This window comes from Pteronotus mesoamericanus, unplaced genomic scaffold (assembly GCF_021234165.1).
Source record: "Pteronotus mesoamericanus isolate MK-2021 breed Mesoamerican mustached bat unplaced genomic scaffold, CSHL_Meso_final contig_78, whole genome shotgun sequence".
Lineage (NCBI taxonomy): Eukaryota > Metazoa > Chordata > Mammalia > Chiroptera > Mormoopidae > Pteronotus > Pteronotus mesoamericanus.
In genome coordinates this window covers 9,007,458-9,033,794 of record NW_026555258.1, presented here as the reverse complement: position 1 = coordinate 9,033,794, position 26,337 = coordinate 9,007,458, and the positions used below count along the sequence as shown (strand labels likewise).

General features: G+C 53.2%; 1 protein-coding gene across 2 annotated transcripts; it reads left to right on the top strand.

Moving 5' to 3' along the window:
* The first annotated feature begins 4,544 nt into the window (after window positions 1-4,544).
* LHX2 (LIM homeobox 2) lies at window positions 4,545-22,530 on the top strand. 2 transcript variants are annotated; one of them, XM_054584884.1, is made up of 5 exons: window positions 4,545-4,664; window positions 6,146-6,348; window positions 7,273-7,676; window positions 13,295-13,500; window positions 22,243-22,530. In XM_054584884.1, exons 1-5 carry the CDS (start codon window positions 4,545-4,547, stop codon window positions 22,528-22,530), a joined length of 1,221 nt encoding a protein of 406 aa, XP_054440859.1. The 2 variants fall into 2 exon arrangements, with proteins under 2 accessions (XP_054440859.1, XP_054440860.1); XM_054584885.1 differs by having other exon boundaries at window positions 7,273-7,680; window positions 13,302-13,500.
* Window positions 22,531-26,337: the final 3,807 nt, after the last annotated feature.

The following is a 26,337-nucleotide window of genomic DNA, read 5'->3' as shown; positions in this document are numbered from 1 at the left end:
CAGAGAACGGAGACAGGCGACTGGCCTGTGACTGCAGACAGCAGCTTAAAGACCACAGTCCTTTCTGCTTCAAGGCAGAGAAGAAACATTGTTTTTGCCTCTTTCTTCTTCATAGTTATTATCCAAGAGGCTTCCCCGATCCCAATCCCCAGCACCATCCTCACAGTTTCAGGTCATCTATTGCCAGTGACTAAAGGCAAACAGGTCTGGGGCCAAGGAGGGCGGCTCTCCCTTGCGCAGTCCTTCCCTAGTGGCTCCCAAATCTGGTGGTTTTTCTGCCTGCCTTTCCCTCGGGGGAGACTCCGGAGAGGCTGAAAAAATCTGGGCGCCCGCTCGCTCGCTTGTCAAGAAGCAAACTGTCTTCACATTCTCCAAGAGCAACATCCCTGCCTAGGAAGAGGAAGGAAGAGGCAAAATAAATAAAACCAGTTAATGTTGTAGTTAACTTGCAAATCAAGTAAATCTGTTGGTGCCGTATTTGAGAAATAAACCATCAGAGCGTCACAGCAAACACACACTTCTGAACGTCTTCATTTTGATTTAATGGTATATCAGCGTCAACTATCGCTTCCTCTGCTGGTACACACGGCCTGATGCCGCGGGAGGAGGATGCCCATGTTTATCACCGAGTGAGATGACTAATTACACCTTGTCAATCACCGGCTATGAAGACATAAAACCAGCGCGCACAATGAAGTAGTTGCCTGCAGCGTCAATTAGTTGGCGATTCGGAGGTTATTGCGTGGCCCTGCTTTGGCCGCCTCTAATAACGGGACAGAGCTCCGGGAACAGCGCACTGATCAATCACCCTCCGTCCGCGGCCCGGCTCCCGCGCCCACTTCCCCCGCCCGGGCGGCCTCACTTTCTTTGGGCGGCATGTGCTTCCTCCCTCCGCGGCCCCAGCTCGGCGGCGCCGGCAGACCCGGGAGCCCAGGGAAGTTTGCGCGCGGCAGCCCCGCAGCCGGCAGCCCCGCAGCCTTCGGGGAGCGCCGGGGCTGGTGGCCCCTTTGTTGGAAGAGGCGTGGAGGGAGCGCTTTTGTTCTGAGTTAGTCACGGTGGCCGGCTGGAGGCTGCTACCTCATTATGCGCCGGGTCTGCTTGTCTGCAAGGAAGCAGATGGTGGGGAGGTGGGCAGCGGCGAGAGTAGCCAGACCTGAATTCCGTTCACCTGTCACCTCCCACAAAAGGCAGGTTCAAGTGACTAAGGGATTCTGTCCCCCTGTCTGGGGGAGGGGCGTCGAGGGGCCGCTCTGTTTACCGAGCCTCAGGAGGATTCATTTACCTGCAGACGCCTGCGCCCCCCACCCCACCCCTTCCTTCTCCTGGGCTGCGATTCCTCGCACTGTGTAAATGTCACTCACGTGTCAGGACGTGTGTTTACAGCCTGTTTCTCTCCTTGTTTAGTCTCCGCGGACAGGGCTTAGCGGTTGCGCCACGTACCCCCGCCGCTGGGGGATATTAGCAAAGTTAAGGGCCTGTGGACCCCGGGGCCGAGCACCCAGATCCCGCGCCGCGGCGGGAGATGCGTTTGAGCCTCTAGCGGACCGGAGCGCGTCCCAGCCTGACGGGGAGAGGAGCAAGCGGATGCACCCGGAGGGTATCGTGACCCCCGGAGAATCTGCGGGCGGTCACGCTGGGTGTGGGCTGCTGGTCAGAGAGGTGGCGACGAAATCGTGTGCGTACACGTCTGGGGGGAGTGAAGAGCCGCAGGGTGTGTTTCCACGTTTCTTGGGAAGCCCGCGGCAAGAGTTCCCGAGTGCTCCTCTCCCCAAACTCCCAGCTCCTGAGGCAGCCCCTTGAGTTTTCGAAAACATATTGCATCCATCCAGCCCAGGCTCGGAGCTACACCAAGGACAAACGCTCCAGCGTTGTCACAATTTTTTCTACTCCTTGGGCGACCTCCAGATGAACCCCGGTGACTCTGAGATTAAAATTTCATTCCCTACTTTCTTTGAAAGAAAGTGCCCCAGATGCGTCAGTAAAACATGCCTGTGTAGGCGTCCGCGTGCCCGGGTGCAGGCCGGGTGTAGGCGCCAGAGCCCAAGTCTGTGTGAACACATGCGCACGCGCATCTTTGGGTTTGTGGTCCTTCCCTCACGTTGGGGCATCTGTGCATGTGCAGCATGTACACACTTACTTCAAGAATTTTTTGCAAATATGCAAAACATGGCCTCCTAGAAAGTGCACACGGGGACTTAGGAAGAATCATTTGAGCATGAGATTGTACTATAACCGCTTTATAGAAGCCTCCCTCTGCTCGGCGCTGGACCCTCTGATGTGCACACGAGGACCCTAGCTTTCCCTTCCTGCTGGCCGTGTTTTTGCCAACGGAGAGGAACATGTGAATTTGCACACATGAACATGAGTGCATGTGCTTGGGCATTACAGGCACACATATATTTATATTGAAAAGTTATGTCTGGTATGTGGAAAGTATGATTTTGTGCTGCCTCAACTTTGTGCCCTTATGTAAGATAAATTGCATAGATTCTTGCTAGCCCCTTCCCTCCTCCTGGCAAGCAAGCCACTTCAGACTGACCCACCTTCAAAGCAGATGGAACTCTGTAACTGAGTTGTTAATTCTGTTTTTCTCTACAATGACTTTTTATTTTGTAAATCCAGCCTCACCACACACCTGTGTATTGCTCTTGGGTCCCCAAGAGAGCCTATTTAGGTTAAGCTTAAAGTCTGGGGGCCGGGGCCGGGTAGAGTTGGGCTGTGTGCAGGCCAGGTCGCTGGTCTTTGGAGAAGTGGTGCAACCAGGCAGCTGGATGGATGCTGGTCAATAGCTGAGTCTATGGCATGACGCACCCAGTGGTAAAGAATGGGCCTGTGGTCTTTAAGAACCTTGTTGATTCCTCAGAGTGGGAAAGTTTAATAGGAGATGGAGAGGGACAAGTGGGGGCAATGAAAGAATTTGCTGAGTGCCTGCTGTGTTATAGGTATTTTACATCCGTGTCTTTCGTTCATCACATCCATGTGAATAGGATTTCCCCTTCCGGAAAGATCAGAACTCGCTAAGGAAAATTAAGTCATTTGCCTAAGGTTAGGTTTGTGCGTAAATTGCAGATCTTGGATTTAAACCCATGCCTTTTTTAGTTCCTAAAGGCTGAAGAGATTTAGACTGGGAAGAAGGAGAAATCAGGCCCTACTTCTCTTGGAGCCAGGATTGCTGGTTGGCCCTCCTTCCCCTCGAATAACAGCTCCCCTGGTCTCCTGCCTTTTTGGCTCAGCTGGGTCCCCTGGAGGCCTGCGCAGCCTCCCGCATTCCCCCGTGGCGCGGAGCCTGGCCCTAAGGCCGAACTGGCGGGAAGCAGCCCAAGGCTCTGGGAGCTCTACCCCAGGCCTGCCTTCCCAGGCCTCTCCAGACTGTGACGAGGGGTCGGCTCTTGCGGGCCGAGGGGAGACCGGAGTGAGTCCTCTTCAAGCATCCTCTGACTGTGCCTTCTTAGGGGTGGGGACGGCGGGGAGAGAGGGTTTTATTTTCCTTCCCGAAAAAAAAAAATACCCCCAAAAACAAACCCAACCCCGAGGAAACAGTTCGTAGCTTAAAAACTCCAACACCCCCTCCCTCCCTCCCTCCCACTCCTCCCCTCCAGCCTCGCCCACCAGCTCCCACCATCTCGTGGCTCTTCTCCTCCTCTTGCTTCTCCCCTCCCTCTCGGGTCTCCCGCCTTCCCGGAGCACGCGCTGCCACGGCCTGGGGTGCGGGGCGGCCAATGGCGCGGCGGCAGGACGTGATGTCAGGCGCGGCTGTAGAAAAGGCGCGGACGCTTGGCTGGCGCGGACTGCAGAGCCGGGGCTGGGCTCGGCGCGCTCTTGGAGAGCTTTGCACGCGGCTGGGCCCGCGGCCGGCGACTCCTCCTCCCACTCTGCTCCTCCTCCTTTTTCTCCTCCTCCTCTACCTCCTCCTCTTTTTCCTCCTCCTCCTCCTCCTCTACCTCCTCCTCCTCCTCCTTCTCTTCCTCCTCCTCTTCAATTCTCCCGGTGGCTCGGCTCGGCTCGCTGGCTTCGGAGAAACCCTTACTCCAGTCGCCCACCCAGCGTCTGAGCGGGTTGCCTTAGGCTGGGGACGCACCCCAGGGAGTGGAGAGGTCCAGGCAGCTGGGCCTCCGCGGGCACCTAGACGCTCCCGAGTGAGCCGGGACTGCAGCCGTCGCCGCCTCGGGCAGACTTTGCGCTCCTGCTTTGCGCCCGGGGCGCCGAAGCCAGGCCGGCAATGCCCGCGGCGTGAAAGCGCCCGCGGCGGGCGCCGACCTCTGCCCTCGTCTCCCTCCCCCTTTCCCCCCCAACCCCGTGCCCTTGTGACCCTGGCTTTGGCGCCGCCGCCCAGGCGCCCCGCGATGTAGCTGCCCCCGCGCCTCGGCGGGAGGCATCCTGGCCCGGGGGCGCCCGGCCTGGGGGCGCAGCCGAGCTCGGGCGGGGCCGGGGCCGCGGTGGCGATGCACCGGGCCCGTTAGCGCCGGGAGCGCCAGGCAGCTGAGGCGGGGGGGCAAGCCCTCCCGCGGAGAAGCCGCGCCCCCGGCCCCGCCGGTCCCGCCGCGATGCTGTTCCACAGTCTGTCGGGCCCCGAGGTGCACGGGGTCATCGACGAGATGGACCGCAGGGCCAAGAGCGAGGCTCCCGCCATCAGCTCCGCCATCGACCGCGGCGACACGGAGACGGTAGGCGCACGGCTGCGGGTCGGGCCGAAAGCTGGGACGGGGCCGTGTTGGTCTGCGCCTCTGCTCCCCAAAGTTTGGGGGCACTTTGGGTAGCGCCCTTCGTGCCGCACGGGACTGGGTGCTGGGGATCCGCGGACAGGATGCAAGGCCCTCCGGCTCGGGGGACACCAGGCTGCTGGGGAGGAGGAGGGAAACAAGGTTGAAACCGAAATGTTAGTCCCAGAGGGTGGAAAAGAGCACTTCTCCAGAAGTGGAAGCAAAGTCCTACCCGGGGCCTGAGATGGCTCTCTTCTCACTTGGCCGGGCTCTCTGGTCACCGGCCCCGGCGTGCTTCTCCGCCGCTTGGCCCTGGCTGCTGGCGGAGCCGGGAAGGGCAAACCAACCCGGTGCACTGGGTCTCCAGCTGGCTTTGGCCGCTCTTGCTTCCTGGCAATTCGGGATTCCCTCCCCAGCGCAATTTCAGGGGGCCAAGTCTTCTGGGCCGCTGCTTTTTGCTGATCGCGACCTGGGCCGCCTGGCCCGTTCGATTTGGCCAGGCCAGAGCTCGTAGTTCAGGCTGTGGCCTGCCTCTCACAGAAGCAGAGTCCGTTCGAATCTCCACACCTGGCTCTGCCAGCCCAGCCCCAAATAGGCAGTTCCTTGCCCCAGACCTCCCTGGGAGCCAGATGAGCAGACCATTGCCCAAGCCGGGCCCCGAAGTGACCTTTAGAGCCGGAGGAGGTGGGGCGCCCGGGAAGTTTCTCTGCTCAGAAAGCAAGAGCGGCAGCTCCAGTGCCTCCATCTTCCGAGCTCTTCTTCCCGGGTTATCTCAGCCTGTCACTTGGGTTAGCCGACAATTTGGATGGGGCCTCTCCTGCGCTCAGAAACTTCGAAGGTGCCTCTGCACCCCACTCATCATCTCCCAGGATCTTGGGACCTGTGACCTGCCCTGACCTAAACATTTGGCTTAAGGATCCAAAGATCACTGGGGCTGGGGTCCAGAAACTCTCCATCTCTGGACAGGAGTCTGTATGGAGGGTGACTTTTAATAGTCATCTTACTCCTTTTTCTGGGGATCCTGTCGCGTACGAGTGGCTTCTGTAAGAAACAGTTTTGGGGGAGCTTTTGGAGGGCTTCATGGGGGAAGCCACCGCCATGTCAGTCCCCAAACAGCCTGAGACTTTCTGGGAGAAGGGCAGAGGGGGAAAAAGAAGGGAGTGAAGTCGGGGGAGATCTCTCCAGGCCAGCAACCTGGCCTGGGCCTGTGGCTTGCTTGGGTTGTGTGGGTGGACCTGGGTTCTGAACCTTCTGGATATGGGTCTTTTAGGAGTGGAGGGAGCACACTGCACACCCTTGGTGGCTTTCTTCGAGTTCAGGGCTGGCCAGTTATGGAGGGAGCTTTGGGTGCCTTCTTTCCCCATTTCCCTGAGGCAGCAGCGGAGGCAGGGTCGCAGGCTGATGCAGGCGCCACCTTCTCCCACCTCCCTCCCTCCCTCCTGCAGACCATGCCGTCCATCAGCAGTGACCGCGCTGCGCTGTGCGCCGGCTGCGGGGGCAAGATCTCCGACCGCTACTACCTGCTGGCGGTGGACAAGCAGTGGCACATGCGCTGCCTCAAGTGCTGCGAGTGCAAGCTCAACCTGGAGTCCGAGCTCACCTGTTTCAGCAAGGATGGAAGCATCTACTGCAAGGAAGACTACTACAGGTAGCCCCCCCACCTCGGGCGGGACCCACTGCTCCTCAGAACTCCCCGTCTCCGGCGCAGTCTTGCCTGTCTGCTTTCCCTCCAGTCCCAAGGGAGGCTTCCCTTCTCCAAGCCAGCACAAATTGGGTGGCAGCCTTTTTAAACGGCCATTTGGGGGGCCCTCTTGGGAAGGTCTGTGAAGTGTAGGGGCCCAGAGAAAAGCAGAGCTGCCCTCTTCTGAGCTTAGACCAGAACTAAGCGTGGGTTGGGGGGTCCTTGCACCCCTCTCCCTTTGAAGTTTCTTGGGGCAACCAGAGGGAACAGAAACAAGCACCACTGCCCCCTCCCCAACCCAGGCAGCCTGGGCTGATGTGGAACAAAGTTGGAGGGAAAGCTGGGGGATCGGATGGGGGCATTTCCGGGTCTTTCGTGGAGACGGGAGTGAAAGCTGGCCAGGATTAAAGAACCGGAATCCTCACTAACCGGCTCCAGGTTCCTTATTTCTCCTCTCTGGGTTTAGGGTTAGAGCCTGTTTATGTATTCTCTCCCCCTCTTTCTCTCCCTGACTCTGAGTTTCTTCCAAATTACAGAGGTCTGTAGGATTCCCAGGTGCTGGTTTAGGGGCAGGGGTAAAGTTTGAGGAAGAGTAAGTGGGGAGTTTCTCTCCTTTTCCCAAGTAAAGGCTTTCCTAGGGCTTGTTTGGGCTCTGGGTAAGTAGAAGCCTACAATTCGTAGGCATGAAAATGATTAAGAAGCACTGTTTTTCAGGGAAGGATCAGACTTGGGCCAAAATCTAGTCCCTCTTCCTCAACCCTCCAAGTTAAGACTCAGGCTGCCCATTTTGAGGAGGGGACTTCCCCCAGTGGCAGCTGCAGCACCTGGAGGAGGAATATGGGGGTCCCCAACCGTGTGTCCCCACAGTCCCTCCCTCGATGGTTCCTACAGGCGGTTCTCTGTGCAGCGCTGTGCCCGCTGCCACCTGGGCATCTCCGCCTCAGAGATGGTGATGCGGGCTCGGGACTTGGTTTATCACCTCAACTGCTTCACATGCACCACGTGTAACAAGATGCTGACCACGGGTGACCACTTCGGCATGAAGGACAGCCTGGTCTACTGCCGCTTGCACTTCGAGGCGCTGCTGCAGGGCGAGTACCCCGCGCACTTCAACCACGCCGATGTGGCGGCTGCGGCAGCTGCAGCCGCTGCAGCCAAGAGCGCAGGGCTGGGTGCAGCCGGGGCCAACCCACTGGGTCTTCCGTACTACAATGGTGTGGGCACGGTGCAGAAGGGGCGGCCGAGGAAGCGCAAGAGCCCTGGCCCCGGGGCGGATCTGGCGGCCTACAACGCTGGTAAGTGCGAGGCGCACTGAGCGCCCCCGTCGGGCTGCGGGAAAGTGCATGGTGTCCACCCCCACAAGCCAGAATGACTCTTGGTGTGCTGTACTTATACGTATATATACAGCACGGTGGATACACTGTCCCTTAACTTTCCCAGGCCCTAAGCACCATCCAACCTGGCTGGAGGGACCTTAGCCTCCTAGACTCTAGCTCATATGCCCTCGGCTGGAGCAGGACCAGAGGGTGCTTTATAGTGTTTTGCTGCCCCTGTGCTGGGCCACGTCGCTGAGAAATTTTTTTAGAGGTTTTTTGGTTTGGGCCTTACCCTCACTTTGCTGGTCAGAAAGTAAGTACAGTGATAGAAAAAGCAAGGTGGAACCCACATCAAACAGGCTCTGGGTTTGCGCGGCTGAGGGTGGGAGCTGGGGTGATGGATGCGCCGGGCATGGCAGCAAGGGACCCAAGAGAAAGGACTAGCAGTGGCCCGGGGCACTGAGATCGGCTTGGCATTTGGCCGGTCCCGTGAAATGTCCTGAGCGTGGCAGGCTCAAGGAAACTTGGACCCAGGAGCCCTTTGACCAAGGGTGGGTCGTTGTAAATGGCCTGATCCCTCTGCTCTGCCTGGTCTCGGTTTTCCCCGGGCTCATTCTCGGGGCGCCAGCAGGGCGCTGGGATGAGATCCTGGGCCCTCGGAAGCCGGCGCCTGGGGATGAGACTGGTGTAGGCCTGGCTTTGCGCCGGGTAGGCTGAAGGGCTCGTTTAGCATTTCCGGCGTCTTTGAACCCTAGCCCGTTCCAGGAGAAGTTCTGGCCCCCTCTCGTGCTCCTCCCGGCTCAGGACAGCTGCGAAGGTTCTGGGGCCCGGCAAATTGAACCGTCAACATCTGCCCAAAGTCTGCATGGTCGGAGAAAGGTTTATGACTCCCTGGGCTTCTGAACTAGATAGAGTTTATTTGCAATTATTTTCTTTCTTTCGTTTGTGACAGAATCAGATTCAGAGATTTTCCTTCTTCCTTTTCCCCTTAGTCTAATGCACAAGTGGAAACAAAACAAAGCAAAACAAACCCAGAACTGTGTGGTGGGGAAGAAGTCGGGGTTATTTTGATCCTTAAAAGCCTGAGCTGGCTGCGGAGAAAACTAAGGTGCGGATGGGGTTCCCCTATTCGCTCCAACGAAATTGCTTGTTGGAAGATCGTGGGACCTGGGTATTTCAGGGTCTGAACTGAGAGGAAAGTGCAGCCCCCCATCTGATAGATGGCGAAGTGGCCACAGGCAGGTCCGCGCTGGCGGATTATAGATTTGTTGAAGGCTCTACCAGGCATACCGCTCTCCACAACTTCCCTTCCTCATCTCCCACCACCCTGAAAACAGACTAAACGGAGTCCAGACCAGGTCCCCCAAACAAAGCCTCGCCTGTTTATCAAGTGGGGCCTGCCTCTGTGGGAAGCAGCAGGGACCCGCTACAGGGCACTCGGAGGGTGGGGAGCGGGTGCTTTCCGAGTACGCAGGTTCGCAACTGGGTTTGGAATTGAGAGGTAGAGGGTTCAGAGATTTATTTGTGCTTTTCGCTGTTCAGCCACCTTTCCGGGTGAGGCCCCAAGCTAGGAGACGTGGCTGGAGGCTGAGTTTCAGGGGAGCTGGCACCTTTACAAGACATTCCCCACCCCTGTCGTCTCCTTTTCTCTTTGGCCCCTCTCTCTTTTTTTTCCTTTCCGCGCTCTCTGTTCCCCTTTCTCTGCCACTATCTCCTCGTGTGTCTCCCTGTTCTCTGTTCCCCTCTTCCCTCTCCCCTGTTAACGTCTCTGGCCTAGCTTGGCCGGGCTTCCTGTACTGCTAGAAACCGCGCGCTCGCGGGCGCGCGGTGTCTGTGAGGCTCGCTTCTTCGGGGCTCCCGGGGCCAGGCTGGGAAACAGGGCGCTTCCTTGCCCGCACCTCCCCGGCCGGGCCTCCTCGGGTCTGGCTGCTGTCCTCTTTTCTTCCCTCTCGGCACCGGCGGGAGACAAACGGCAGCAGTGTGGGCCGCGGGGCGGCAAGGACTGGAAAAAGGGGACCGTAGGGAGTGCGGCTGCGGGCTGTGTGTACGGGGCAAGTGTCCGTGTGTGTTTCCGACTGTGAGGATAGGAGCCTGTTAGTGCGAGTGTCCCGCACCCAGGGGCTCAGCCAGACCGACCCCTGCAAAGCCCATCTCTCTGGGAGACAGTGAGGGAGGAGCGGCTGCACCGTGTTACAGCGCGGGGAGCTCGGGCCGAGTTGGGGAGGGGGCGCCGTCGGTGCGCCGAGCCCGCGGCCGAGCAAAGGGCAGCTGGACCCGCGGGGCCGCAGGTCGGAAAGTCCTTCCGGGGCGGTAGCCACGGCGGCCCTCCTCTGGCTGTCCCTCTGGTCCGAGAGCGCAGCCCCGGTCCCGGAGGCGGAACTGAAACCTCCCCGCAACCGTGAGCGGGGCCGCCCGCGGGCAGGGGTAACGGGCCAGGTGGCCAGAGCCCGCGAGGGGTCCAGGCCGCGCACTGTGCGCCCGGGTCAGAGCGCCACGGCCGCCGGAGTCCCGCGCGGACTTGCCGGACGCCCGGGCCTCCCCCAGCCCCAGCTTTTTGTGTGTGTGTGCCTGGCGGCGTAATTACTGATTTGATTCCAATCCATTATTTAGACAATTGAACCTACAATCTTGTCTTTAGTAAAATGAGGCGAAGTCAGATTTGATTACAGGTTCAGTCCCAGCGACAAGAGCTCGAAACCCGATGGGTTAATAACAGATCACGAGTAAATTATTCATGATTTTACGAGCTCTTTAGCTCCATTGAATCGGCCTAATTGAGAGGAAAAAAAAATAAAAAAGAGAGAAAGCCCGGTCCTCCCCCTCCCCTCGGCCCCATGCTCCTCCCCGGATCCGATCCTGGGGAATCTCGACCCGCCCCGGCACAGGGGGCCCGGAGTGAGGGGGCCTGGGGCACCGGCCAAATCGGGGCCCAACTGCCATTTCCCCCGCCGCCTCGTTCCCCCGCGTAGCCCCCTGCCCCCACTGTTGGCCGGCCTCGCCTCCCTACCTTGGGCCCACTCCTTTTTCCCCTTCCCTCCTTTTCCTTTTCTGCACTCGCGGCAAGTAACGGCTTCAGAATAGACCACCCCACAGGGACCTGGTCTCCTTGAGACCCGGGATTCAGTTCAGTAACCTGGACCCTCCACCACACATCCCCCCTATTTCTGGGCTTCACTGTCCCCGCGGGCCCTCCCAGTGTCTCTCCTGATTTCCGTCTGTCTTTGTAGCTGTCTCTCTCTGGTTCTCCCCATCTCCCCTGCTTTCTTTTCCTCTCTTCTTTCTGCTCTTTCTTTCCTGGCTGTGTCCATCTTCTCTTCCTACCCTCTCTCCTTTTCTCTCTCTTCACTCTCTCAGTCTTTCTATCTCTATCTTTTCTCTCCTTTCTCTACCCTTTCTGTCTCCCTCCCCCAAGCCATCTCCCCCAACTCTAGGCCGACCTCAGGGCACATCCCTTGGGTGCATGGGGCGCCGGGGTCCCCATGGAGCTCATTAACAGCAGCGCAGCCCAGGCAGAGGCTGGGCGAGGGATGGGCCCAGCGATCCCCTGTGGGGAGGCCTGCCCCACCCCCAATGGAGCTGGGGACTGGGGGCAGGAAGAGGGTGGCTCCCTTGAAGAGGGGGAAGGGCAGTTTCCATGGATTCCGTTTGGAGTCATTTTCTGATTCTCTTTAAATTGCTGGACCCTGTGCTTCACTCTGGGCATTGTCAGCGGGAGTACGGTCCGGGTGGGGGACTTGGGTGCCTGGGTGAGACCTATGGGAGGGGACCCTTAGGAGGTGTAGCCTCTTACTGACAGCTCTAAGATTAGGGACAAGACCCGCATCTTGCAAATTCTTTCTGCAAGGGGCTATTCCCATCTGGGTAGAGGAAGGAACAGGTCACCAGGAACGCTCCTGAGCGAGTTGTCGGATAAAATGCAGGACGCCCCGTTAAGTTTGAATTTTGAGTAAACAACAAATACATTTTTAGTGTAAGTGTGTCCCATTTAATATTTGAATTTTAAATAAACAACGAATGTTTTTTTCAGTGTAAGCGTATTCCGGGTAGTATTTGCATGTTACGTAAACAACAAATAAATTTTTAGTATGGGTATGTTCCGTGCAATATTTGAGACATATTTATACTAAAAAAAAATTGTTCATTGTTTACCTGAAATTCAGCTATAACTGGGCAAAATATTTGCTAAGTCTGGCAGTTCTGCTGTGGGCATGTGATGGGGCACCAGGTACATTCCCAGTTGCCCACTTTGGGGGGACTGAATTAATCTCTGAGGCTCTCCCCAAAGACAGACCTCATGTGTGTGATGGCTCCGGATGTGACGAGGGGATCTTGGAGAGGGATCCTGCCTGTCCCAATCAGCCGCCAGGTTGCCAAGCAACTTTCTGAGGCCTGAGGTTTCAACTCCTGTCCCCAACCCCCAGTGCCTTCCAGGCATTGGCAGCCAGGCCCCAGCTGGGCCCCTTCTGGATGGGGATGGGTTCCCCAAAGAGTGATGCTTCATCTTTGCCTGCCTTTGTGATGTAGTGGAAAGAAAAGGCAAGGACTACGGTGGTGAATCTAGGCTCAGCCATTACCAGCGGTGCTCGTGGCTTCATTTCCCTTAGGGTTAGTTTCCTCGTCTGTAAAATGGGGTGAATAGCAATTGCCACCCATTGAACAGTAGTGAAGGCCGTTGAAGTATATAAAGCCAAAGGCATACCCTAGGTGTCAAATACATGTTAATTTTTTCCTCTGAGTTCCTTCCCTTTCCTGCTAGAACTCTGCCAGTCTGTGAGATTTCCAAAGATGGCTTAACTTCCTTGTGTCCTTCACCCCGTTGGTAAAACTGGGCAACCACCTCCCCATAGGGCAGCAGCGAGGATTATACTACCAAATATACTATCTGACCCCTAGCCCAGTGCCCGAAGCCCAGAAGTCCATACAGTACTTTTGGGCGTAGGAACTGATAAGGGCCAAATGAAAGCAAGTGGAGAGAAGTGAAAGTCAGTTAGCGACTCTCAGGGGCCTCCCCCGACACTGTTGGGGGTGGGGGAGACTCTGTGATGGCCCCTCCGTCGGAAGTGCGGCGGAGAAGCTGGAGGATCCTGGGCTCCGGAGTCCCTGCGGTGCTGGATCCTCAGTCAAGTGGCTTCCCTTTCTGAACCTCAGCTTCAACGTCAGTAAAAAAGGCAAAAATACCGCCTGACTCATAGGGTTGTTTTGAGGATTCAGTGGAAATGTGCCTGTGAAAGCCCTTTAACACATCCTCGGTAGTCAAATAAGCCACCAAGAGATTGTAATGGTAGTTGTTATTAATCATATTATTATTTTAACTTGGTGGCTCCAAATGGGTTTCCTAGAGCTGGGTTTGAATCCAGCATTTCCCAGCTGAGCGACAGGTCACTCTCCCCGGCCTCAAAGTCCCTTATAAATCTATAAATGGGGATAATCTCTCTATCTCAGTGTGGTCCCAAGGCTGGAAACGTTTTTTGACGGGTGGAGGGGGTGTGGACTGGAGGGGGTGGTGTGGGTGGGGGGGTGGGTGGGGAGAGTGTGTGTGTGTGGGTCTCGGCGGCGAGTCAGGAGGATCACCTGCCTCCTCTGCGTCCCCTCCTTAGCACTGAGCTGCAACGAGAACGATGCGGAGCACCTGGACCGCGACCAGCCCTATCCGAGCAGCCAGAAGACAAAGCGCATGCGCACTTCCTTCAAGCACCACCAGCTTCGGACCATGAAGTCTTACTTTGCCATTAACCACAACCCCGACGCCAAGGACTTGAAGCAGCTCGCGCAAAAGACGGGCCTCACAAAGCGGGTCCTCCAGGTCAGCTGGGGCCCGAGCTGTGGGTGGGGGCATCTGTGGCTGCCAGGCTCTGGTGCAGAACCGCACAGCAGGCTGTTACGCCTTGGGAAGATCTTCCTTCCTGTGCCTGCCTTTCTCTTTGTTTACCTTCCTCTGTTCTCTTTCTCTATTTCTTCAGCGTGTCTTTTTCCGTATTTCAATCTTTTTTTCTACTTTTACATCTCCTTCGATTTTTATCTTCAATTTTTTTGTGTATTCCTCTTTCCTCTTTGTCTCTACACTCAGTCTCTTCTTTCCTGTAAACAACTCATATTTGCTATTTATTACTCAAGCGACACTCATATGTGCTCACATTGTAAAAGGTTCAAACATTTTACAGAAGTCCAGAGCCCCCCATGCCCTTGACCCCTCATCCCAGGAGGCCCATGCAAGGCAACCTCTGTTAGCTGTTAGTTCCTTCTGCAGAAGCAAGGTGTTGTGAGCGGGTAGATGTGGGCAGATGCCCTGGGCGGCTGATGCGCCCCCCCCCCCGGATCTGCCCGCAGGGTGCTGGCGGAAGTACACGGAGGGACACCTCTGAAACTGAACAGAATGGCACGTGCCTTTGAGGGTGCTTTCTTTTTAAATAGCATTCATCAGGGCTGACACTGGTTAAAACATTATATAGATTTCAGGTGTACAAGTCTAACTAAGAGGGTGCTTTCTTAATAGAGTTGATCTCGAGCCTTCACCAGATTTTCAAAGGATCTGGCCATCATCCTAAAGATGTTAAAAACTCCAGTTTGGGGAGTTCCAGGTTCCAGCACAGCTCAGACTGGCGGCAGAGCCTTGAGTCAACACTTTTCAACTCTCCAGCTCCTCCTTTTACTTACTGGGCAAGTGGCTGACCTCCCCTGAGCCTCAGTTTCCTCATATGTGAAACAGACACACACAAATTACCTAGCTGCAGGCTTATTGGAAGAACCATTCAGATGATGTTAAGTGTCTACCACAGTGGCTGACGCTTAACTGCCCAGCGGGAATAGGATTAACTGGATTAATCAACTAATATTAACTAGTATGAAGGATTATTTGGTTGCTGCACTTCAGTGTCCCCACTCATACAATAAGGTAGGAGAATATCCCCCTTTTTAGCAAGTCTAACCTATTTATTTCTCAAAATGTGTGGCTTTAGGGATAGCAATGCATATTTTGGGGGGATGAAAATTGACAGATGAAGTGATCCTGTCTCACAATGGGAGGGGAGGTGCTGGGATTCGAGTCTAGGCCAGTCTGGCCCACTCTCTAGCCCCAGGTCGTCAGGGATTGAGGGGTGGTGCAGGGGGAGGTGACACTGAGGTGGCAAAGAGGTCTGTGCGGCCGTTCTAAGTTTCCCTGCGACTTTGTCAGGTAAAAAGAAAAAAGGAAAAACAAAGCATTTTGGGGTGACGGAGGCGGAGTTGAGATAGGACCGTGATACGGGTGAGGGTCCGAATTCTCTGGGGAGCCCGGAGTCTGGGGCAGCTTTGTCTCTGGGGGCGCCCCCCCCATGGCGGTGACGTAACGAGGGTTGGCCAATAGGATGCTGCTGCGCCTCTGGGCCCGCCCACCGCCCCTAGCGCTCCTCCGCGGGCCCTGCGCCTCCTGTTGGGTCCGTTTTGCCTGGGGGTCCCTCTGGCTTGGGCTCCAGACGGGCAGTAGGTTGCTGCACCCGTCAGGGTCTCCGACCCCCCTCATCTGTTTCCCTTGGACTTTACCTTCTTGGGGTTAGGTCGGGGGACCTTCCTTGGCACTCCCTCCATTCCTCAGCCCTGAGCAACTTTGGACAGAGGATCCGAGGCCTCTCCCTTTTCTCTAGTTAATAGGATACTTTATCCCTTCCCCTATCTAGAGTCCCTTACCGCGTGTTGGCGGGGACAGCTTTGTGAGTCAGCCCTTGCAAGCAGGCTGGGACAGTAGCAGGGACCTGGAGTCGGGCAGAGCTGGGTTCAGGGAGACCTGGGTTGGATTCTGCTCCTCTAGTCACTGGCTGTGTGTCTTGGGCAAACTAGTTAACCTCTCTGATCCATAGCTTTGTAAAATGGGCACCCTTAGGGCACATACTTCTCTTAGTTACCCAGATTAAGTGAAATAGAGTAAGTGCCCATAGCTGAGTCTGAATCTGGAACTAGCAGGAACCAGTCTCTGCTGGTCTTGGTGAGGCAAGGGGCTTGGGTATGTGATTTAGGAGCACATCAGATTTTCAGCATAGTTATTTCTCATTCTTTCATCTGACCAAATATCTATTAGCCCCAGGCCCTGGGGATACAGAGGTGAATGAACCACAGTCCTGGTCCTGAAGAAAATCGCCTGTCGGGTGTAGAGACAGACCCACATTCAGTTTATCGTCGTATGATCCATTGCGGGGATTGTTCTGTGTGAGACCAAGGGAGGGACCGACTACTCTACGTGTGAGGAAGGGCTCACCCAAGGAACCTGTGTGAGTGCTTGCCCTGTCCCCTTCCCTAGAATCCTGAGCCTGCATGCCCCCTCTACCATGGGGACTCAGAAAAGCCAGAGGCACCGAACTAGCTGAGGGAGAAAACACTGAGAGTTATCGTGCGTCTACTAATCAATACATGTTTATTTGCTCTATTACATGTCAGGCCCTTTGAAAGACCTGTGCAGTGCATTTGCCCATTGAGTCCTCACTGTCAGGCATTGTGATCCCTCCACCCCCACTGCCCAGATGAGAACATTGAGGCCCAAATGATTTCCACTTGTCCCAAGTCACACTTTGCTATAAGTATCAGAGCTGGATCCAAATCCAGTCCCATCTGATCAATGGGCTTGGCTCTTTTCCTTTAGGCCAACCCAGCAGTGACTACTTCAGAGCGTGAGTATCATTTAGGGCAGAGGCGCTCACACGTGTAAGGCATACCAGACCACTTCCTCCCTCCTCCCAGGCTGCACAAATCCTTAATATTCCTTAGCAGCACCGCTGCTCATGATTATGCAGTAGTTTGCAAAACATTATTTTTCCAGTCACTTACTTGAATACTTTCCTGCCCATTTTATAGATGAGAAGCTTAAGACCTAGTGAGATGAAGTGATTTGCTTGAGGTTACAGGAGCCAGGCGTTGGCAGGGTCTGGGCTCTTTCCCAGGTGGCCTAACTGCTTCTGATGGGCCAGCTAGCGGAGAAGGGATGGGAGCCGGTTTGGGTGAGGCAGTGTGTCTTTGGAAGGTGACAGACTGGTTCAAATCCTTTCTAACTTACCAGCAATGTGGTTTGGGCACTTTAACTTCTCCTCTCTGAGCCTTATCTGGGAAATAGAGGTGATAATAGTTTTCACCTTGAGGCTTCTTTAGGATTCAGAGATGAATGGGAAGTGCTCCAGCATGGTGCGTGCTGGTCCAAAGCTGGTTCCTGTGAAATGGTTCCTCATCACCTCTCTCCACCAGCTGAATGGTGCTGGGCCTTGGGTGCCCCCTGCAGGTTGTGGTCCACCTTGACCCTTCAGAGAGAGTGCATGGCAGGGGCAGGTGGAGGTTGAGGCTGTGCTCTCAGAGGTGGATTATGTAGGATGTGTATGTGTGTGTGTGCATGTGTTTCCAACCTGTTAGCGAATCTTAATGCATGAGCACCACCAACATGGGAGTCCTGGGATGCACCATGTCTGCTGAAATTTGGAGTCAGTTCATGTGAGGTCCAGACTCAACTCTCCGAGCCTCAGTGGCCTCAGCTATAAAGTGGAGGTAATAATAGTACGCCACTAGGTGGTTGCAAGGAGTAAATGAGATAAAGTGTAATTTATAAGGTGTATATTCGGGACTCAGTGCATGTTAAATTCACAAACATTGACATAGCAGGATTCAGCCTACCAATCTCTTTTGCCCTCATTAAAAAAATTAATTATCTTCATTTTGCAGATGAGGAGAATGAAGTTCAGAGGGCCTAGACCCTTGACTCACAGCTAGGAAGTGATGAAGCCAGGGTCTGATTCCATAGCTCTTTCCAATGAAGCACAGTGCAGGGATTGGGACACCCCCCTCCTTGGATCTAGTTGCAGAATGCAGCAGAGTAGAGAGGGCGAGTGGGTCAGAGATGCCATGTCTTGGTAGGAAAGCAGGAATCCTGTTGTGAAGCCATGCTGCATAAAAAGTGCTGAAATTTGTCATCTTTAGCAGCATGAAAACCATAATACTGACTTTCCGTCAGTGGGCAAGGTGACCGGGAGACAGAGTAGCCCCCTTGGACAGAGATCCATTAAGACATTAGGCTTTGCAAATGCTTGGAGACCATTCCTCAGCACATCAGTGCCTCTCTAGGCCGCCTCCCTTCCTGGGGGTGGGGGTGGCACACAGGCAGAATGCTAAGATGTCCTGGGCTTGGAGACAGGGGTGGTGAGCTGATTGAATTGGATGGGTGAAGGCCTCCATAGAGGTTCCTGGTGTGCCTTTGAAGGGAAATAGATTTTAACCACCAACAGTTTAAAAACATCTTTGGGATGACGAGTTAGTCATCATTAATCTGTGTGAGAACTCAGGAGGTGAGAACGCTTGCTTTCCCCTGTTTACTTGCTTATTCAACAAATGCACTGGCCTTCTGCCATGTTCTGGGTGGGACAGGAGGCCCTGAGGACTCAGCAGTGACCCAGCGAGTGAGTAGGCCCCGCTGGAATGTGCACTACAGAGGGGAGACAGAGGCACAACAAAGTGTTATAGAAATAATTAAAGTGGTGATAAAATTAATCTCTATTTTTCTCCATATATGAACTATCTCATAATAAAAATATTTTTAAGTGGTCTTGAGACCAGATAAGTTTGGGAAATGATAAAGGTTAACTGTGTCTTTATCTTGGAGATCAGAACCACGTTAGCATGAATACAGGCATTGAGAAATCTTAATGAGATTCAACTTGGTCGAATCTAACGTTTTCCAAATTTATGTGGCCACGGAACCCTTGTTTAACTTTTGACATAAATAAAATAGAAGAGCCCTGGCCAGTGTGGCTCAGTTGGTTGGAGCGTTGTTCTGTAAACCAAAAGGTCATGGGCTTGATTCCCAATCATGGCACATGCCTAAGTTGCAGGTTTGTCTGTGGCCCTGGCAGGGTGTGCACGGGATCGATGTTTCTATCACAGCTCAGAGAGGTGGAGTGACTTGTCCAAAGCTCCACAGCAGAGTAGTTGTACTCCTGGGCTGGATCTAGGGTTCATGACAGCCAGTCCAGTGCTTATTATTTTTGGTTCCTTAAAGCCTTTTAAAATTGTATAGAATAATAGAACCACCATATAGACAGGTTAGAAAAATAAGAAAAAAAAAACAAACAAACCATGTAAGAGTACAGGAAACCAGTAATCCAGGTGTACAGTTTAGAGGTTAAGTAGTGAGTAAGAGCACAAACCTAGCCTTCCAAAATTCACATCTCAGCTCCTCCTCTTTGGTTGGGCTCTGTGCCTCAGTTTTCTCACCTGGCAATAATATTAGTGCCTACTTTTTAAGGCACTATTATGAGTTAATATGTGTAAAATGCTTAGAACTTTGCTAAGACAGTGCCTGACACTTAGTGAGTGACTAATACTCATCATCATTATTTTTATTATGACGTTTCAATACATCTTACTTTTTTCCCTCACATAACATTTGTCAGACATTTCCTCCTAGACTGGGTGGAGTGGCTGTGTCATGACTTCCACTTGTCCCATCTGGTGGGACACTTTGGATGCAGCCATTAGTTTGATGTTGTAAAAAAAAATAAATAAATAAAAGAAAAGAAAAAGCCACAGTGGATGTCTCTGGACATGAGACTTTTACCTTTCATCTGGTTTTCTCAGAGACCCAGGAGGGGATATGTGGGGCTAAGCAGGTTTCTCGCTGGCCTTCCTGCTCTCCTTGATGAAAGAATCCTGGGGAAAGGGATTTGTGAGGCAAAACAGAGCCTGCAGGGCCAGTTGGTGCCTGAGGGGGAGGGGCACACGGCAATGCGGGCTTCCTCATCCACCCAAGACTCAGAGGGGTTGCCCAGCGCACCTGGCCAGGCACCCCCACAAATGAAGAGAGAGGGCTGGCAGTTCCAGCTGCCCTGGAATCCCAGCCTGTTAGAACCCCAGGAGGTCATAGCGATCGCGTGGAGTGGTCTAACCCTCTTGCTGTACAGCTGGAAAACCGAGGTCGGCACAGGTAAGGGACTCACCCAAGGTCACCTTGCTGGTCAGCAGCAGAACCAGAACTGGAAGCTACATCCAGTGTTCTTTCCGTGGTACCACAGTTGCTTACTCTGTTCATTCATTCATTTCTTCATTCGCTTGCTGACTCTCACATAGCTATAGGTAGTCGGGAGAACATGGGCTTTTTATGGCAGATAGTCCCAGATTCCTGGATTCTGATCTCAGATTGGCCTCTGTGTGACCTTGGGCAAGTGAATTCACTTCTCTGAGCCTGTCTGGCTTTAAATCTGTAAAGTGGGGGGATACTGATAGTAGCACCCCCTACTTGGCTTATCATAGAGGTCACCTTGTGACTGCGTGTTAGATGGTGGTGTGATGGTGGTGGTTAGATGGTGCTATTAACTCAATGCATGTTACTAATTCATCTTTGCCAGTCCCTGTGCCATGTCCCCAGGGACGTGACGATGATTCGGACAGGGTCCACGTCCCAAAAACCACTTGGGAGGGGACTTTTTGAAATACTTGGGAGAGAATTCTGGTGAACCCCTGCTTAAGGTGAAAAGCAAACCCAACAAACAAACAAAAAAAACCCCACAACAACAGAGAAATAGCAAACAGCTGGCGGCTAACCAGCCGGTTCCAGTCCTTCCTGAGGGCTTGGACCCCTGGACCCAAGAGCCACTCGTCACCCCCAGGGCTCCTTGTTCTAGCTGCTGCTGGGTCAGACAGACACACAGGCCAGGACAGTGGCAAATGTTGGCACCAAGGCTCTAGCCTTCCTCGTCTGACCTGCCATGAGGCAGGGGAAGTCACTTCCTCTCTCTGAGGGCCTGTGGGGCTTTCTCCATCCGTTTTCTGTTTTCTCCATTAGCCATTCCCCAGACCAGCCAGAAAGTCTCACCCCTGCAGAGTTCTGAGGCTGGGTGAGGAAGGACCTCCCCACCACAAGGAGAGCATGTGGAGGGTGGGTTAGAAGCAGTGGACCTATTTGCAAGCCTCCAAGAGGTGATGGAAGGTCAGGGAAAATGTGCTTTCTTCCTGGGAAGATGCAATGTGTGGGGAGAGAGCTTTGTTTCCTGACTTCACATGGTCCATGTCTCTCTCCTCACTCCAGGATTCTGGCGACTGTGCTTTTAATTGAGCCCAAATTGTATTAGGGCCACCTAAAATGAGGGTGTGAAGCCACGGGCCCCTGTAGCTGGGGTGGTCCCCAGGGGAGGGTGGGATCAGGCATCGGCCCATCCCACCCGCCTGAGACACTGGGATGACAGGCAGATGCAGGCACATCTGGAAATTTGCAACTGGACACCCGAGAATCTGCAGAATCCCCCAAGGCCCTGTGTTTTATGGGGAGGCTTCTGGCGGGTGTTTTCCTCACGCAAAGGGAAGTGAGGGGGCCTGGCCTTTTGGGCTTCTTTCTCTGAGAGATATAGCCCTCCCACCCTACCCCCATCCCCACAGTGGCCTGGGTTTCCTAGGCCTTTGAGAATTCCTGGGTGCAGCCAGATCTCTGTGCAGTTCTGTGGTGGGCATATTTTGGCGTGTGGAGGTGCTGTATAGATGAGTTCCATGCTTGTCTTCATGAGTGTGTACAGGCTTGTGTGCAAAGGTGTGGGTGTGGATGGGAAGATAAAAGTAAACCCTTATTCTGTCCCTTTATTTTTTCATACCAAGCTCAGCTCCAACTGTGTGACCTACCACGCCTCTCTGAGGGCGGCGGCAGGCTGGGAATGGGAATCCGCCGGTCACCGCCTGCTTGGCCTGGCTGTACGCTGGCAGCTGTTCCCACCCTGAAACCCAATGGTCCAAGATATCAGTGGCTTCTCCAGCCAGTGGTGGTGGGGAGTGGGATCAGTGTCTTTTTCTTCCTTTTAGTAATTCTTTATTGACTGATTCCTGTGTTCTTTACACCATTCTAGTATTTCCCAGACTTAGTGACCCTGAAACACATTAAAAATTGTGCCAACAAGAACGTGTGGGATCTATTGTGTGCCTAAAGGCGACTGCTGAAAATAAACGACTCTCTCAACCGTTGTGAAAAACAATCAAGATTTGGTTGGAACGAATCTTCCAGAACAGCGCTGTCTAAAAGAAATGCAACATGACCACATATGTAATTTTACATTTAAAAATTTCTAGTAGCCACGTTAAAAAAGCAAAAGGAAAGTGATAAAATTAATTTTAAGAATATATTTTGTTTAGCCCAGCACAGCCAGCAGATTATCATTTAAACATGTAACCGTATAAAAATTACTATTGAGATGTTCTACTTTCTTTTTTTTCATATTATATCTTCAAATGGCCTGTGTGTTTTCACCTATAGACTAGCTACATTTGGGCTATTCAGGTATCAAGTGCTCAATAGCTTTATGTGACTAGTGGCTACAATATTGGAGAATGTGGCTCAGCTCTGGAACCTTCCAACAGAAAGGGAAACCCAGTAATAGCCAAGGAGAGAAAAGGGCATTTTTATTTTATTAAGAACAAAATATAGCCAGCCCGAATTTTTATTATTCCCCCGGAAAAACACTGATTAGCCTCTCTGAATTAAATAGTCCGAGGGAAATGCTCTGCTCTGCTTTCCTCCCTGCCTGCCTTTCCCTAACCAGCCCTTCCCTCTCGCCCTGCACAGGTCTGGTTTCAGAATGCCCGGGCCAAGTTCAGGCGCAACCTCTTACGGCAGGAAAACACGGGTGTGGACAAGTCGACGGAGGCGGCGCTGCAGACAGGGACTCCATCGGGGCCAGCCTCGGAGCTTTCCAACGCCTCGCTCAGCCCCTCCAGCACGCCCACCACCCTCACAGACTTGACTAGCCCCACCCTGCCAACTGTGACGTCCGTCTTAACTTCTGTGCCTGGCAACCTGGAGGGCCACGAGCCTCACAGCCCCTCACAAACGACTCTTACCAACCTTTTCTAATGACTCGCGCCCCCCCCCCCCATTTGCCCCACAATTTCTTTAAAAAAGAAATTATCTTTAGTTGAATTCCAAGTGTATTTTAAAATAGAGGCTTTGAGCAACTAACTAACCACATTTTAGGATCTCGCCTGGAAACAGAGGAAGACAATAATTGTGTGTCCGGCTAACGCAGCGGTGTGGACTGAGGAATTACTTGGAAGATCTATCTGCAACACAACATTTGTGTCATTGTACAGTTTTGTGGACTGAGCGAGGAAAACAACAAATAATTTAAGTTGGCTAGAGCTTCTGTATTTTCAAAGACTGCCACGTGCCTTAGGAATACTGTTTTATCTCCATACTTTGGACGACTTGTTCATTTTTCTCTCCCTCTTTTTCTCTGTATATTTATGACCAGAGCAAAAATGTAAAAGAAAAAAAAAAGTTTGTTACTTTGAATAGTCCTTAAAAGAAAAAAGAAAAAAAAAAAAGGAAAAATCAAACCCCCTCCAACGGTCGCTTTGTTGTTTTAGAATTTTAAGGTGGAAGTCTGTTCGAATATCAGAATTTGTAAAATCTAACCAGTAATAAAACCACTTATTGAAACTAGTTGGTGCGGCTGCTATTTAGTTGGGTATGAAATTCATATGACATAAGAGTCTTAATCAAGCCTAGAAGTAAATTCCAGGGTCTTCCCTTATTTATACTATTTATAGCACTTTCTACATATTTATAATATTCATGGGGCCCCTCTTCTGTGCCAGGCTTTGGGCTGCTTGTCAAGATCCAGAGATGAGGTCCCTGCCCGCAAGGGATTCAGAGCGGAGGCAGAGACAAGAGATCATCTCAACACCCGAGACGTGGGCCTAGTGAAGGGTATGTAAACAAGATACCATTCATTCATTCATTCGAATATTAAGTATGCTCTGCTGGATACTTGCACTATTGAGGTCAAAGGTCATCGCATCTGCTTTTTCTGCTCTTCTCTGGGCTGGAAGAGGGTGTCGGGCAGTGAGAGAGGCCTTTCCCTCTGAGGAGTGAACACTGTTGCCAAAGGGCAGCTAAACCCTGGTTTTCTTAATGACACAAAATTTAAAAATCTCCCAAGAGGACAAAAGCAAATGAATTTGGATCCTTTACTGAAGTTTCAGTCAAACTCAGAAATCCAGAGAAAATACATAGCCAGAGAGGATGGAGGCTCAGAGGCAGGCAGAATGAGGTTATAGCCTGTACTGTTGAGCAGTGTGAGTTCAGGGGAGTCATTTCACCACTTTGGGCTTCAGCGTCCCCGGCTGGAAGACGAAGATAATGATCCTTACATGACAGTTGTAATGGGGGCAGAGTAAGGTATATTGAAGGGCCCAGCAGGGGACCTGGCATACAGTAGGGGCTTAATATGCTTTATTGAATAACGGGTGGCGTGATGAAATGTGGAGGTGGAGAGCAGGAATGTGTGTATCCAGGCACTGCCTGTCATTGCTGATGCATCAAGCAGGTGTGCTGTCTGTCCACTGGGCATCTTATGCCCCCATTTCTCACCCTGAGTCCTGCAGCATAGCACGCCGTTACCAGCTTCATTGAATGCTAACAGTTACCTAGCAAAACGTCCCTTAGCGGCCCATCAGTTTAAAAATCCAGAGGGAACATTGGAGCTACCTTGAGAAGACAGCCAGGAGAGGCTGGCAGGGGAAAATCCAGCCCAGGACCGGGTTCTCTCTCCCTCTGCCATCATGGCTGGGACAGGGTTGGGGAAGGGAATAGGGCAGGAATGGACTGAGCGCTTAAATCCTGGACTGACTCACTTTCTGAAATGTTAAACGCGCGTACACACATGCTATTGTTGCTATTATTATGTAATGCCTGGCAGATAGTAGGGTTTCAATACATGTTTTGTAGTCTTGGATATTGATGTATAATGTGCGTGAAGTGCACGTCTGAAATGAATAGCTTGAATAATGTTTTCCAAATGAATGTATTCATGTGACCCTCACCCAAATCAAGATATAAGACATTACAGCGCCCAGAGGGCTCCCTTGGGCCTCTCCCAGGGAACCTCTCCCAAGGCAGTACCTGATCTAACTTCTAGCCCCATGGGTTAATTTTATGTTTTTGGTCAATGCATTTTTGCTGAATGAATTCAGAATTGTCCCAGATTAGACATCCTGTGGGGAGTCAGGCAGGATTTGAATCAAGTCTTCCCACCTTCAGACTCCAAGCTCAAGCAGAAACATACATTCATAGTCACAGGGGTAAACACATGGGTTAGGAACCTCAACACGTCTACATGTTACATGCTGATGGCTGCATGAGAGAATGTGAGCACAGGGGCCGGCCTGTGGACGGCCTCACAGACATACCACGGCTGCAGGTACTCCCAGGGACTCCTCTGTGTGCCCAGAGACATGTTTGCGTGGACACTCAGAGGCATTCATGGATGAGGGGGAGGCCCACAGACTGAGGCGCTCACACCCAGACAGCCCCACACACAAACACACACAAATGCTCGCAGACAGACATAAACAGGCCCAGATGCTCACAGATCTATCTAGACAGACACCCAGACCACCCTGCCCAGGGAGACCTGCACACAGACCCAGACGTGCACACATGCAAATATTTGCAGGCACCCAGGCGCCCCCGCACAGCCTGGCTGTGCCCCTTGCTCAGGCCCGGACAGAGCCAAGTCCGATCCCTATCTCGTCTGTCAGCGCTGCCACCCAGATGGAGCAGGCCCTGGAAGGATGCCCAGGGGTCTCCCGCCGCCTACATGGGAGCATGTTGGGCCAGGGACGGGGGCGCTGTGGAGTAGGCATTGCCCTCCACAGAGCCAGAGACTGAGAGAGACACATGGAATGAGGGACTCAGAGAGTGACAGAGACAGGGAAATAGGGGGAGAGACAGAGAGATAGCGTCAGGGTCTGGGAGACAGGAAAAAGGTGGGAAACAAATGAAAAGGGACAGTGACAAAGATACACACAGAGGCAGATACAGACACACCACCAGTGATGAAGACACAGAGGGCAGAGAGAGAGACAAGAACAGTGACAGAGTAGTAAAGAGGCAGAGAGACAGGGGTAGGGACCAAGATTAAGGGACAGTGTCAAAGATACAAGGGGAGAGATGATGAGATAGAGAAAGAGAGATTGATATTAAAAAGAGAAGACTCAGCGGTAAAGGGACAGCCTGGGACAGACTCAGAGCTGAGAGAGGCCAAGACAGAGAGAGAGAGAGGTGGTTGCTTTGAGGCTGGTAAAGAGAGTCACTCAGAGGGAGAAGGTGAAGCCGAATGACAGGCAGAAATGAGAGACCCAGACTGAGGAAGAGACGGACAAAGGAGGGCGGCTGCTCAGTGGGGAAGGGCTGAGGCTGCCAGCTCACCTCTGTCCACTGACCACGGGAGTGGGGGAGAAGGTGCCACCTGTGGCTCCCAAGCACTAGCCCTGCCTCCCTGTACACTGGCTACAGATGGGACCAAGGAGCCACCTCTGAGACCCTTTGGACTCTGACATGCTGTGGAGATGGGGAGCTTCATGGTTCTTGGGACCCACACCCAGGCTTGGCTGTGAGTCAGTCTGTAGGGACTGGGGTTTTGAATGTGGCTTTCCCCTGTCATGTCCCACCCAATCAAGGCCCCTTTTCCCCAGTGGGGGAGTTCTGGGGAAGATGGAAGAGAGCTTACTCGGTCTTCCCTGAATTTTGACAAGGTCCCTAGCCACCCTGAGCCTCAGGATCTGAATCTGTAAAACAGGGCCAACAGAATCCACCTTGCAGTGCAGGGCACTGTTAGGATTCCCTGAGAGAATAAATAGGTGCTGCTTCATTGGGGGT

Excerpts from the sequence above, each read along its gene's own strand:
- LHX2 (XM_054584884.1), top strand. The coding sequence starts at position 4,545 with ATGCTGTTCCACAGTCTGTCGGGCCCCGAGGTGCACGGGGTCATCGAC. Across the intron at positions 7,677-13,294 it reads TCTGGCGGCCTACAACGCTG|CACTGAGCTGCAACGAGAAC; the intron begins GTAAGTGCGAGG and ends TCCCCTCCTTAG. Across the intron at positions 13,501-22,242 it reads TCACAAAGCGGGTCCTCCAG|GTCTGGTTTCAGAATGCCCG; the intron begins GTCAGCTGGGGC and ends CGCCCTGCACAG.